Genomic DNA, 13,813 nt, shown 5'->3' with positions numbered 1-13,813 from the left:
AGCTAAAGCCCCGCCCCCAGCTAAAGCCCCGCCCCTTTGCCGTCAGACCCGCCCTAGCCCTGCCCCGGCCTGGAGGCCTGACCCTTTGCCTCCAAGACTCTCCTCTAAAGGCCCCGTCCCTGCCCCTGGGCTGCTCCCCAAGCCTCCAGGCCCGACCCGGCCTCCGCCCCAGCCCGCTCACCCTTCGCTCAGGTCGCCGTCAGGCAGGTCCGCGTCGGGGTGCGGGGAAGGGGGTCCAGGCTCCAGCACTATGGTGCTGCCGGTGACATAAACGGACATGCTGGGGTGCTCGATGAGGAGGTCCTCCAGGGGGCTGCTCTGGAGGCGGGCGGGCCCGAGTCCGGGCCCTTCTGCAGTAAAACAGGCGGGAGGGGTAACAAACCAGCTCTCGTCCATCAAGGAGGGTGCGGGCGGAGGGCGGCCCGCAGGGGCAGGAGCGGCCCCGGGACTGGGTGGAGCCGCGTAGCTGTCTGCGGGGCGCGGGAGGGGGAGCCATGCGGGGGAGGAGGCGCAGCGGGGAGGGACACACACACACACACACACCGGACACAGGGGGGTGGGGAGAGAAAGGGCATCGTTAGTCAGACCCGCAGCCCTGCCCGTCGCGCCCACGGGGCACCCACGGGCCAAGCGTCTCGCTAGGGCCCCAACACTGCGCCGCCAAGAAGACGGCCCGGCTGGCCTGGGATGGAACCCTGTACCCCACCTCCAAGGTCGCTGTCTCAGCCCCAGTTTGCCCAGTAGACCTGAGGGAACTCCCCCAATCGCCTAGCAGCTCCCTTCCCGCCGCTGCTGGGCCATCTGACCTTCACAGGGCCACGAGTTAAGAGTCCTGGCCCCGGACCTAGGCCTCACCAGGCAAGTCAATGATAAGCCAGCCGTCCACTTCATCCTCCTCCGAGACGAAGGCTCGGGGGCAGTCGAGGTCCTCGGGGGGCGGGGGGTTGCTGAAGAACAGGCTGGTGAGGCGCTGGAACATGTTGGGAGAGTGAAGCGGCCTCGGGGGGGCGCTCTAAAGCAGTGCAAAAACCTGGGAGGCGTAGAGAGGAGTCAGAGTCACCGCTGACTGAAGTCTACCTCTGCTCCTGGCTGGGGATACTACCCCCAGTCCCCAGACCAGGTCAGAGTACAGCAGGGAGGTGTGGGGAAGATTTGCAGTGTGTGGGCTTTCTGGTAGGTTAGCCTGCTTGCAGGTTTTTCTATCTTCTGTGTGACCTTAGGAAGTAATTTAACTTACCTGTGCTTTAGTTTTCTCCATCTGTCAAATGGCAATGAAAACAGTACCCTCCTCTTGGCCCTTATAAGAATTAAATGAGCTAATAATAGTATTCTCCTCTAGGGCCTAATAAGAATTAAAGGAGCCAGACACAAAGAGCTTAGAACAGTATCTGGCCAGGGTAAGCATTCAATACATTAATCACCTAGTTATTATTAATGTTATTGTATGCTTTAGGGACATGGAAAGAGTGGTATATGTGACCAGACTCTGTCAAGGAAGGTTTCCAGAGGATTGGACATCCAAGCTGGATCTTGAAGGGTAAATAGGAGTTCTCCAAGCAAGGAAGAAATTGCCCACTGTTGTGATTATTTATCATCATCATCATAATATTGCTAACATTCATGTGCCAGGTACTCTACTAAGCACTTTACTTCTATTACCTGATGTAATCCTCACAACAACTCTAGGAAGTGAGCATAATTATTATCCCTCTTTTACAGGTGAAGAAACTGGCTCAGAGAAGTAAAGTAACTTGCCCAAAGTTTCACAGATCATAAGACAAAGAGGTAGGATTTGAACCCATGTAGTCAGATGCCAGAGGCAGCACCCTAATCACGATATTCCATTGCCTTTGCTGGGTGTCTGTCTGAATAAGGCATTTTTAACTTGGTGGCCAAAGGCCATGGTTCATGTGTACTTTTCTGGGACAGGGACCTTGGTTTCCATCATGATTTCCCAAGCAGGACTACTTGTGTGGCTTGAAAAGTGCTGGCTCGCAAAAATCTCACAGAACCGCCACCGTGTGATTGCATGGACCTCAGTTCTGTCTGTGAACATGAGCTTGAAGATCCTATTCCCACAGGCCCTCCCCCTCCTTACCCCTTCTTCCCAAGCCTCTGCTCAAGGGCAGTACCCCTGGCTCGGAAGAAGATCATATTGCCTGGCCCCAGGGAGACAGCAGGTCAGAGGGAGGTGATAGTGGAGGGAGGGAGACATCACACCCCAAGAGCCCTTACGGATTAGCACTGAGGGTTACACCAGGATCCAAGGCCTCCATCAGCCCTTCCCTGGGTGAAGATGAGGAAGGAGACCTCTTACTTCAGGAATGCAGACACCAAGGAGGTGGCTATAGAACTGCGCCTCTTCCCACCTCAGCCTATCTCAGGACTAGACCTGGGCTTGGGGTATTCTCCGGATGTCCCTAAAGCTTGACCCTCCACATCGGTCCCCTGAAGATGATCAGTAATTTTGCTATTGGGCCATTTGTCACCTTCCTTGAAGGGTGTTTCCACACTTCCTATAGAACTTTCTGGGGCATGTCCACACTTCCATTCCCTGAAGGCATTCTACTCTTACTGTTAACCCACCAGGGATATTTATGTGCTTGTGACTACCTCTCCTATTCCCTGGGTATGTTTTCACACTCGCCACAGAATCCCCTACACCCCATATCCTGAGAGTATTCCCACTTACGCAGACCCACAGTAGGCTCCAGAAGGAAGTGCTCCCTGGCTGCTGGCTCCCCTGGTGGGAGATCTATGGGGATTACGAAAGGTTGAGCCATCCCAACTAGTACCTGCCCAGCACAAGCCACATACCCCAAACCACTCGTAGCCACAGGAAGGCATTAGTGACTCAGTTAACCAAAACTCCGGAAAGTTTGACCCCTTCCTGAAGGAAGGGAAGATTGGGGCCTTGTTGAAGAACCCGCCCTCCCCGCTCTTTCCATTGAGAAGGTGAAGAAGTTAAGAACTCTTTCAGGGACGATCATATTCATCCAGTCCATTTCACAACCCGAGGATTAGAGGACAGAAATCTCTCAGGGCAGGCCTAGCCCCAGGTCACTCGCTGAGCATCCAGACCAGAGTGTACATAGAAAAACCTCAGTGCAAACAGTGCCCCAAAATATTCATTATGCAGAAGAGATAGAGAGGTCAGACGTGAGTCAGACCTTGATCAAGTCACTGCTCCCCTCTGACCCCCCTGCCCAGCTGTAAAAGGGTGTGGGGTTCCTGACACCAAGGTTTATCATGCATTTTCCAGAGCACCCACTATGTACCAGAGCCTGCTCTGAGCCTCCTCAAATTACAGACAGATTGAGGTAAGAAGGCTGGGGTGGGGGGAGAGCTGCCTGCCCGAGGTCACACAGCAAGTCAGTGACAGAGCCAAGAGTAGCAGCAGCAGCAGCCAGCCAGTGCCCGCCCCTCTCAAGACCACTGGGGAGTCTCCTGAGTTTTCTTTCCCAGCCCTGCCAGCTTCCTGGTTCTCACATTCCCAGCCCTGCTCCAGGGAGAACCATTCCCTTTAATAACTGCAGCAGCTGTGCCCAGAATAGCACTTGAGCCCCAAGCAACCTCTCCCCCAGCCCATCCTTGAGCAAAGCCCATCCAACTATAGGCCCATCCACTTAGGAAGTCAGAAGCTCTCTTCTGCCCTTTCTCCTGCCTCTCTCCAAGAGCAGAGAGGGGCAACACAAATCTTACATTCGCCAGCACTAGGCCAGGTCATGTCCTTCTACCTGATGACTCTGGGTGTTGGGGAGGTGATGAAGGGCCAAGCTCTCACCCCCCACCCCGACTCCAACATCAGCTCTGGAGACACCCTGATACAGCTAATGACTGGTGGTCAAAACAGCTGGGAGACAGCAATTTTATTGGGCTGTGGGACTCCCAAGGTACAAAGTGAGGGTCAGAGCCACAAAATGGGACCCAGTCTCCAAAGAACCCCTGGAAAAAAGACCCAGGAGTGAGGAGACCTAGGAGCCCTATCAAATTTGGATGGTACTGGGTCCAAAGTAGTGTTCTCGGTGATAGGAGGATGTGTAACTTGTTACTTGAGTTCCTACTAGGCATGTGCCCATGGCTAATGCATCTGTCACTCAGTAGGCATGACTCTAATTGGCTGCACGACGGGGAATAAGCCACTTCCTTTCTCTGGGCCTCAGTTTCCCCTTCCGTGAAATGGGATCTAAGAGCCCTAGTTTGGGGGCTGGGAGTGAAGTCCGATAAAGCCCACACACACGTCAGAGATTAGGAGGATGTTATGTTTGTCCCGGCGGTGCAGGGAGGGGGATTCCGCCACCATCTGGCGCTGCCCCAAGACATGGGGCTGGAACTCCAGGACTCCCTTCAGCTCCATCGGCCCCACCAACAACAACCTAGACCCAGCAGCATTCTCGAGCCCCTCTCAAGTCGCAAGGAGAAAGTAGGGGATCAGAGGCATGACCCCAACCCCTGGATTAACCCAGGAAACTGCCACGGCCCCTCCGGTCCCCACTGCTTTTCAGCGTATCTCACCCATGGGCCCAGTCCCAACCCAGCGACCACCGGGTCAAGGGAGGACAAGCGACCCGAAGCGGGGGCGGGGGGGAGGCAGGGGGGTACGGAGGCGGGGAGCTGTGGGGGGGAGGGCGGGGCTGGCCTTAGTGACGTTTCAATGTCAAATGCAAATAGAGAGACGTCATGGTCTACCAGGCATGCGGCAGCCAATCGGGAGACGGGAATGTGGTCCGGGCGGCCGCCGACGGAGACAAACAAAGACCCAGGAGCTGGGGGCGCGGGGGAGCCTCCCAGCCAAAGCTGGTGGGGACTCACCGGGGTCCCCAGGCGGTGCGGCGGGCCGGGCGGGCGGCGCTGAGGTAGTTGTTGGGCGGAACGGCGGGGGTCGGCGGCTGATCACAGGCCGGACGGCATCGCGGGGGCCGGGCGGGGAGGCGGCGGGGCTACGCGTGGGACTCCCGCGGCTGCTGCGCTCGCCCGCGGGGCTTGGAGTGAGTGCACCCGCTGCTGCTGGGCTCGCAGCACAAATTGGAACGTTCAAACAGCTGATTGTGACGTCACAAAGGGGCCCGCCCGCCCCGCGTCACTGGCGGGCGGCGCGGCGGCCAATCCCAGGCTGCGGATCCCCCTCCCCGCCTCCTCCGCCGTCCGCTGACTTAGTGCCCCCGGCTTGGAGCCCAACTCCGAGCCGCGGGGTGCCGCCGGGAAGTGCGACTGCTGGGAGCTCGGGTCCCCTGCCCCCGGGTGGCCCACAGATCTCTCAGTGAGAAGATCCCAACTCCTTCCCATGGAACCCCCATCTTCCGGCACTCCCTCCTTACATCCCAGCGCCCTCACCCCTCCCTCTGGCCCCCAGATCCTTTCACCTGCACACTGTATCCAGATCCACCCATCTGTACTCCTCCGTTCCACACCACGTCTGTGCGCCGCCATCCTCCCCACCACTTGTCTTCTGGCTGGCCCTCCCCTTTATAAGTCTCACCTCCTCGCCCCTACACACTCTCTGTTTTCTCACCCACTTTGCCTCAGCTGGGCAGGTGTGAGAGGTGGGGGGGACTTGCCCCTTTCCTAGTTCTGGGACAGCACCTGGGAGTGTAGAGGAGTTGGTTTGCTGAGGGGAAATTTCACAGAGTAGGACTTGGAGAGGAATTGCTCTGGGCTGAATAAACATTGACCTAGAGAGACTGCTCTGTACTGGAAGTTTACACACCTTATTTAATCGGTTGCTACTGGGGGCTGGGCAGACAAGTGACAAGGATTATGAGTCCAGATTTACACGCAGAGAAAATGAGGCTCAAAAATCTTACTGTTAGTATGCGGATGCATATTCAAGAATGCATTCAACATTTATTGAGTACCTACTATTGCCACTGCCAGACCACTAGCTGACATTTCATGAACACTTACTGAGTGCCAGACACTGTGCTGTAGCACCGTACGTATCTGTGTTTTGATCTTCACAACACCCCCCCCCCCCCCCCCCCCCAGAGAGCTTCAGCCTCTTCCAGGAGACAGGGCCCTGTCCTGACTACCCTAAACTTGCTGTGTGACCTTAAATAAGTGATGTCACCTCTCTGGGTCTCAGTTTTCTTATCTGTAAGCTTAACATGTCCAGAGAGTCCAACTTTCCTCCCTCAGGATTCTGCCAATCCCATGCTCTAGGCTCCCAGGTCTCCCAACGGCTGGAGAGAGACGACAAATACCCATCCTCAGAATCTCCAGGGCCAGAGATTCTGGGCCCTCTCTCAGGAAAGCAAGGTTGGTGGGGTGGGTCTGAGAGCTGCCCATCTGGCACAACAGCAGGGGGGCGGGGGATGGAGGGGGGGGGGGAGTTAGGCCAGAGCTTCATGCTCTGGTGAGAAAATCCTGTCCCTGCCTAGTCTGAAACCCCAGAGGGACTCCTCAGCCCTAGCAACTAGGAGGAGGAGCCAGGAAATAATACCCAGAGGTTTCCAGAGGGAGGAGTCTCGGCCCCTGGAGTGGTGTTACCCAAGTGAACTCATTCAGTGCAACCCCGAGTCTCTGCCCATCACATCTACTTCCTGTTAACTTCATCCCCTCTCTTGGCCTCCTTGTTGACTTAAACTAAATAATCCCGAACATGCCTTTCCTGTCACACTGCTTGCCTCCTCTAAAACCTTCTGTGGCTCTCTTAAAGTACCACACTCCTTAACACAGCATAATGATGATACTATTGGGATTTCCGTGTGCTAGGTACTATTCTAATCCCTTACCTGTGTTGATAACTCATTTAATCTTCATAAGAATCCCCTAATATAGATCATATTTTTCCCATTCTACTGATGAAGAAACTGAGACAGAGATGGGAAGAAATGGAATGGGCAAAGCCACCTAAAGTAGACATAGTCACAAATTCCCCCAACAGATAAGCCTATATTTTAACAAGGGGCCATATCCTACTCAAAAAAGCTTTGTTATTCAACCCAGAGATGTCTGAATTGAGGGCAACTCTGTATGTGCGTGTGTACACCATGAAAAACCGTGGTCTGATCGTCAGTACATCCAGATTTCAATCACGGTTCTATTAATCCCGGGCTCACTGCCTGGCCCTGTGCAAGCCGCTTTCTTTGTCTGAGACTCAGTTTCCCATCTGCAAAACGGCTGGCTCCAAGCTTTCTAAACAGTACTCCATTCCCAACCTCCAAGCATCTGTGTTTATTTGTGTGAAATGTGCTTACTGCCCCTGATGATGAAGTGTGATGGGGTCAGGACAGGATTCATTTCAGGAAGAGGAGGCAGGTGGCAGGAAGCCAAATGCCTGTCTTAGTTTTAGTCCATCTGTTCATAGTGTGAGGGTGGGGTGGTGACTTTGGTGTTCTGTGGGTGTGCTGTGAGTGTGGACAAGTACCCATGTGAGCTGCTCTGGTGTGAGTGCCCTGCATGAATTCACACATTTGGAACTTTTGAAGGGAAAGCGTTGCATTCCCTCCAGCTTTGAGGCTGGGGAGGAAAGAGTGGACAGCAGGGTTCCCAGCCACTCTTCTGGGAGCAAATGGATTCCCCTAAAGCTCAGAGCCCTATCCTTTTCTGCTCACAGCTTTTCCTTGCCTCCCTACCACTTCCAGATGCAATTCACACTGCTGGCCAGGCATCCTCTCATGGTACCTGGTACACAGTAAGCATTCAGTCAGTGACAACAGGAGGCATAATTGAACCTGCCCTTACCCACTCTGTTTATCCTGTCAACACACACACACACCCTGTGCAAATGATCACACTCTAAACCACCATCAGCCTTCCTGCTGATGCAAAATCCTCCTCCTTCGGAACCCTGTCCACTTACCTACCTCATCTCCTGTGTCTATATCCTCTCTATTCAGGACTAATCAGCAGCTTATATTTATCTAGTATTTACTTTGTGCCTATAACTCTCCAAAATGTTATCCCCATTTTACAGATGAGGAAATTGGGGCTCAAACTGCTGAGGCCCAAGATCACCGAGCTAATAAGAGCCAGTGCATATTTCTGTATCTTTAACTGTGCTTAGAAATATAGTATATACATGTGTGTGCAATAATAAATAGCATAAAAGTTATAAAGCCTACATGTGAAAAATATATAGGTTTTTTTTGCCCAACACACCCATGTTAGCCTTGAAGGAACAAACTGCCATGTTGTTGAGGTGGCCACATGGCAAGGATTCAGGAGGGGTCTCTAGAAGCCGAGAGTGGTCCCCAGCAGAGAGCAAGAAAATGGGGATCTCAGTAACATGGCCACAAGAAAATGAATTCTGCCAACAATCTGAGGGAGCCTGGAAGCCAAACTTTCCCTAGTTGAGTCTCCAGATGAAGACACAGCTGGCCAACACCTTGATTTCATCCTTGTGGGTCCTGGAGCAGAGAACTCAGATAAGCTGTGCCTGGACTCCTGACTTCTAGAACTGTGAACTAATAAATGCGTGTTGTCTCTCTTATTTTAATATTTAATGTGGCACATCTTATTTATTTAATTTTTTTTAAATTTTCAGTTACAGTTGATATACAATATGTATATTGGTTTCAGGTGTGCAACATAGTGGTTAGACATTTATATATTTTATGAAGTGATCACCCCAATTAAATGGGTGTTGTCTTAGGCCCCTAAGTTTGTAGAGGTTTGTTACACAACAATAGAAAACTGCAACACATATGTTGAAAAAGTTTTTTGCATAAAAATTAAGAGACAGCTTGAGTTACTAATCTTACTCTAGTATATTTTGTCTTAGTGCAAATATTTTTGTGAAGCTCATTAAAAGTGTTATAACTTGGAACAATTATTTTTTTAAAATATATTTTTATTGATTTCAGAGAGGAAGTGAGAGGGAGCAAGAGAGAGAAACATCAATGATGAGAGAGAATCATTGATTGGCTGCCTCCTGCACGCCCCAACTGGGGATAGAGCATTTACCGGGAATCAAATAGTGACCTCCTGTTTCATAGGTTGATGTTCAACCACTGAGCCACTCTGGCTGGATGGAACAATGATTTTTTTCTATCTTGTTTCTTTTGCTAAAGTCATATAGTTGAAATTGAATAATTTGAATATGTGGGACATAACTCCAGGATATCTATTAGCCAAATGGCACTTCCTCCAGGAAGTTCTCTAAGATCTCTCTGGGAGAAAGTAACCTCTCTCCTCAGAGGTCTCCAAACACATTATTTTCCTGTCTCTTCGAGCACTACATGCTCTCAGTTCACCACACACTCAGGAATGCCTAGTTACCTTCTGGGAGACAAACCTTTTCTGTACTTGAGAATCTCATTCAGTGTGAACAGAAACATAGAGAATTTATAATACAGGGAGATTAAGTTTAGAATAGTAAATAAGCCAAGGTGCTAGGGGAATCTAAAAAAAGTGGGGTGGGGAGATTTGCCCTGGCTGGTGTGGCTCATCGGGGTGTCGCCTGTGCACCAGGAGGTTGCCTGTTCAATTCTGGTCAAGGGACATGCTCAGTTGCAGCTTTGTCCCCTGTGGGGGCTCCCTCTTTCCCCCTCTCCTTTCCTCTCTAAGAATCCATGACATTGAAGGTGGTAAGCCTGAGCCATGTGGGACCCTGGGATTTATTTGGGTAATGGAGGTATCTGGGCTCAATGGTATCTTTCAAAGATTCTGATCCATTCTCTGGATCAAGCTGTCCCCCTCATCCTTTCCCTTGATTTTACCTACCTACCCTCTGGGCCCAGAACAGCAGCCTCCGTCTTCACCATGGCCTGCTCTCTGTCCTCAGAAGCCCTCCTATTCTATGAAATTCTATTGGTTCAACTCCCTTGATTCCAGCCAAGAGTTTACCGCCAGCAGTTTTTGGCAGAAAAACCAGGGATAGAGGTTCTGAATAGAGTGTAAATATCAATTCCTGGAGTTGCCTGGAGACTCCCTGCTTATTCTGGTTTTCTGTGGATACTGCCCTCCCTTTTCTGCCAGAGGAATTCACTGGGCCTACTTTGCTCCTGGGGGCAGGACCTTACCTGTGAACCTAAAAAAAAAAAGTGCCTTCTTGTAGGAGAATAAACCTTTCCATCTGTAATGGAATTGCATGGAATGGTTATTTAAACATCATTTAGGTGACTAAGTTTACAGATGAGGAAATTGAAGCCTAGATGAGGGGGAAGGACTTGTGCAGGGTAACAGAAGGAAAGAATGAAAGGGATAAGGGATAGGACAGGAACTTGGGGCAGTTCTTACCGCTTCACTCTCTCCTAGAGTTCAAATACATTCAACCTGTATTCTTTCAAAATCTAATATATAGCCCTAGCCAGTTTGGCTCAGTGGATAGAGTATTGACCTGCGGACTGAAGGGTCCCAGGTTCGATTCTGGTCAAGGGCACATGCCCTGGTTTTGGCTCAATCCCCTGTTGGGGGCGTGCAGGAGGCAGCTGATCAATGATTCTCTCTCATCATTGATGTTTCTATCTCTCTCTCCCTCTCTCTTCCTCTCTGAAATCAATAAAAAATATTTTTTTAAAAAACCTAGTATATGCTCTAACCGGTTTGGCTCAGTGGATAGAGCGCTGGCCTGCGGACTGAAGGGTCCCAGGTTCGATTCCGGTCAAGGGCATGTACCTTGGTTGCGGGCACATCCCCAGTAGGGGGTGTGCAGGAGGCAGCTGATTGATGTTTCTCTCTCATCAATGTTTCTGACTCTCTATCCTTCTCCCTTCCTCTCTGTAAAAAATCAATAAAATATATATATTTTTAAAAATCTAGTATATAAAGTTAACAGAATTATAGTATATTCATCCAATGGACTATACTAAGCATTTAAAAAAGGAATAAGCTAACACCTGCAAAAAATATGGATGGACCTCAAAACACAAGGCTGGGGTGAAGCTGGATCCCGGGTCCAGGTGAAGCTGTGCGCCCCTGGATCCGGGAGAGGCTTGGTCCCGGGTCCGGGTGAGTCCGCGCCCCTGGGTCCGGGTGAGGCCACGCACCTCTGGGTCCAGGTGAAGCTGGATCCTGGGTCCGGGTGAGGCCGTGCGCCCCTGGATCCGGGTGAGGCTGGGTCCTGGGTCAGGGTGAGGCCACACCCCTGGGTCCAGGAGAGGCCATGCGCCCCTGGGTCCAGGTGAGGCCGCGAGCCCCTGGGTCCAGGTGAAGCTGGATCCCAGGACCGGGTGAGGCCGCGCACCCCTGAGTCCGGGTGAAGCCGCGCCCCTGGGTCCGGGCGAGACCAAACCAGAGGGAGTCGGACCTGCATTACCACCATTGGTCTACCACCCAGAGCTGAAAAGTCAGTGCCGACATGTACACATAAGGAACTGGTGGATACTGAAAATGGGTCTCAAAAGAAATGTTGGTCCAGAAAGAAACTTACTATAGACTGATTCATTTGCCTGTCAGCATAACTATTATTGCACGTCTCACATTCGGTTCTTATAAGTATATTTCTAGTAACACATGATCTCACTCATCTAGGGGAAATGATGAAATACATAGACTGATGAACAAGAACACACCCAGAAACAAGGAGGCATCGATCGGACTGTGGGGCCTCAGAGGGAGGGTAGGGGAGGGTGGGGGTAGCGGGGAGAGATCAACCAAAGGACTTGTGTGCATGCATACAAGCCTAACCAATGGTTAAGGACAACAGGGGGGTGGGGTGGGGGATGGGAATGGGGGGATGAGGACAAATACGTGACACCTTAATCAATAAAGAAAAAAATTAAAAAAATAAAATAAAATATAAATCTATTTAAAAAAACAACAACAAAAAACACAAGGCTGAACAGAAGAAACCAGATGCAAAAGAGTACATACCATATGATTCCATTCATATGAACTTCTAGAACAGGTAAAAGTAATATGTACTAACAAAGCAGATCAATAGCTGCTTGGCGGTGGTGGGAGGACTGACTACAAAGGGGAACAAGGGACTATTCTGCAGTGATAGAAATGCTCAATATTTCCTGTCTGTATACTAAATCTAGTTGGATGGTGCGTATACAGGGTGTCCCCAAGAAATGTATGTACACTTTAACAGCTGATAGCTCAATTTTAAAAATGAAATGTATTTTAATAAACACTGCCTGTATAATTATTCAAAATATGTGTATACATTTTGGGGGACACCCTATATTTGTCAAAACTCATTACACCTCAACTAACTTGGTTTAAAAAGAATAAAAAGGCAACATTAAAGTATACTTATTCAATTTAGTTAAGAAAATACAATATAATCACTGACCTACATGCACAAAATCAACATTGACCAACTCATTTGAGAAGGGCAAAGTCAGCAGTTCATAAATTCCCAGGTCAGATGTTTTTTCCATGTTTGAAATGAAGTTGTCACAGATTTGGGTCAGAACATCACTTTCCTTAGATTTTTTTGTTCAAGAACTTCCTCTGTCATAACTATTCCTGATTTGAGTCAAATTAGAAAGCTAGTGACTAATGCCTCCTTGATGTTTAATACAGGTGACTTATTGACTTGCCAGATTTAATTTTTCTTCTGAAGGAGCCTTCGAAGCTTTTTAGCGCTGTCCTTTAAAAAAGTATTTGCAGCCGAAACTGGTTTGGCTCAGTAGATAGAGCATCGGCCTTCGGACTGAAAGGTCCCGGGTTCGATTCCGGTCAAGGGCATGTACCTTGGTTGCGGGCACATCCCCGGTAGGGGTTGTGCAAGAGGCAGCTGATCGATGTTTCTCTATCATCGATGTTTCTAACTCTCTATCCCTCTCACTTCCTCTCTGTAAAAAATCAATTAAAAAAAATATATAATATATATAAAAAAGTATTTGCATAGCCCTAACCGGTTTGGCTCAGTGGATAGAGCATCGGCCTGCGGACTGAAGGGTCCCAGGTTCGATTCCGGTCAAGGGCATTTACCTTGGTTTGCGGGCACATCCCCAGTAGAGGCGTGCAGGAGGCAGGTGATCGATGTTTCTCTCTCATCGATGTTTCTAACTCTCCCTCTCTCTTCCTCTCTGTAAAAAAATCAATAAAATGATTTAAAAAAATAAAAAAGTATTTGCATAAGTATTAATAATCATGCCTAATATTTATTGATTGCTTTCTACGTTCCAGGTGTTCTAAAGGTTTTTCATGTAATCTCTCATTACAGCTTCACAATAATCCTGACAGGGAGCTTCTCTTACTATCCACATCTTGCAGGTTCTGAAACTGAGGCACAGAGAGTTCGAGTTATCTGCCAAAGGTTTGACAGCTACTAAGTGACAGACTGGGATATGAATCCTGTCAGCCTGGCTCCAGAGCCCTTACACTAAATTCCTGCATATCTAGTTGGATGGGTTCTTCAGGTGACCTCTTTCCACTAAATGGACTGAGAGAGAAATATATTTTTGGAGGTGGGAGAAAGAGTGGTAGGGTATTGAAGGGGTTGAACAGAGAGGTAAGAGGTCGGAGCCAGCTGTCCCAATTTTTCTGGGCTGCCTTGCTCAACCTCACATCGATCAGGACTTCTGGAAATATGGCCCTATGGTCAATTGACTCTGGTTCTCAGCCCAGAATACTAGGGACAGGGAGCCAAGTAGGTGAGAGGTGACAGACGAGGCTCTTTGGAATGATGCCAGGAACAGCCCAGGTGCCTCCTTCTGAGCAAGGGTGTCCTTAGGAAAAGCAGGTGAGACAAAGGGCAAAGGGCATGACATGAATCCTCCCTTCAGGAGAGTCAGCCTCACTCCTTTGCCTGAGGGTGGTTGTACTATCCATCTGAAGTCGATTTTTAAAAATTAAAATGTAGTGCCGGCCGATTTGGCTCAGTGGATAGAGCGTTGGCCTGTGGACTGAAGGGTCCTGGGTTTGATTCTAGTCAAGGGCACATGCCTGGTTTGTGGGCTCGATCCCCAGCAGGGGG

At 50.0% G+C, this 13,813-nt stretch overlaps 1 protein-coding gene across 3 annotated transcripts in view; it reads right to left on the bottom strand.

The window, feature by feature from the left end:
- The window catches only part of TP53INP2 (tumor protein p53 inducible nuclear protein 2), a 29,231-nt gene that overhangs the window by 4,585 nt on the left and 10,833 nt on the right, over positions 1–13,813 (bottom strand). The window contains exons 1-3 of one of the 3 annotated variants that reach the window (XM_079783627.1): positions 4,813–5,067; positions 856–1,030; positions 182–350 (exon numbers count right to left, since the gene is read on the bottom strand). In XM_079783627.1, the coding sequence (XP_079639753.1) occupies positions 182–350; positions 856–979 (293 nt within the window). In that variant the 5' untranslated portion in view covers positions 980–1,030; positions 4,813–5,067. Of the gene's footprint in view, positions 1–181; positions 471–855; positions 1,031–4,812; positions 5,068–13,813 lie in introns of those variants that run through there. The other 2 variants (XM_079783625.1, XM_079783626.1) reach the window with 2 other exon arrangements.

The sequence above is a fragment of the Cnephaeus nilssonii genome (genome assembly GCF_951640355.1).
Source record: "Cnephaeus nilssonii genome assembly, chromosome: 11".
In the NCBI taxonomy this organism is placed as follows: Eukaryota; Metazoa; Chordata; class Mammalia; order Chiroptera; family Vespertilionidae; genus Cnephaeus; species Cnephaeus nilssonii.
Note: the sequence above shows the minus strand (reverse complement) of the source record. Positions and strands in the feature narration are given on the sequence as shown.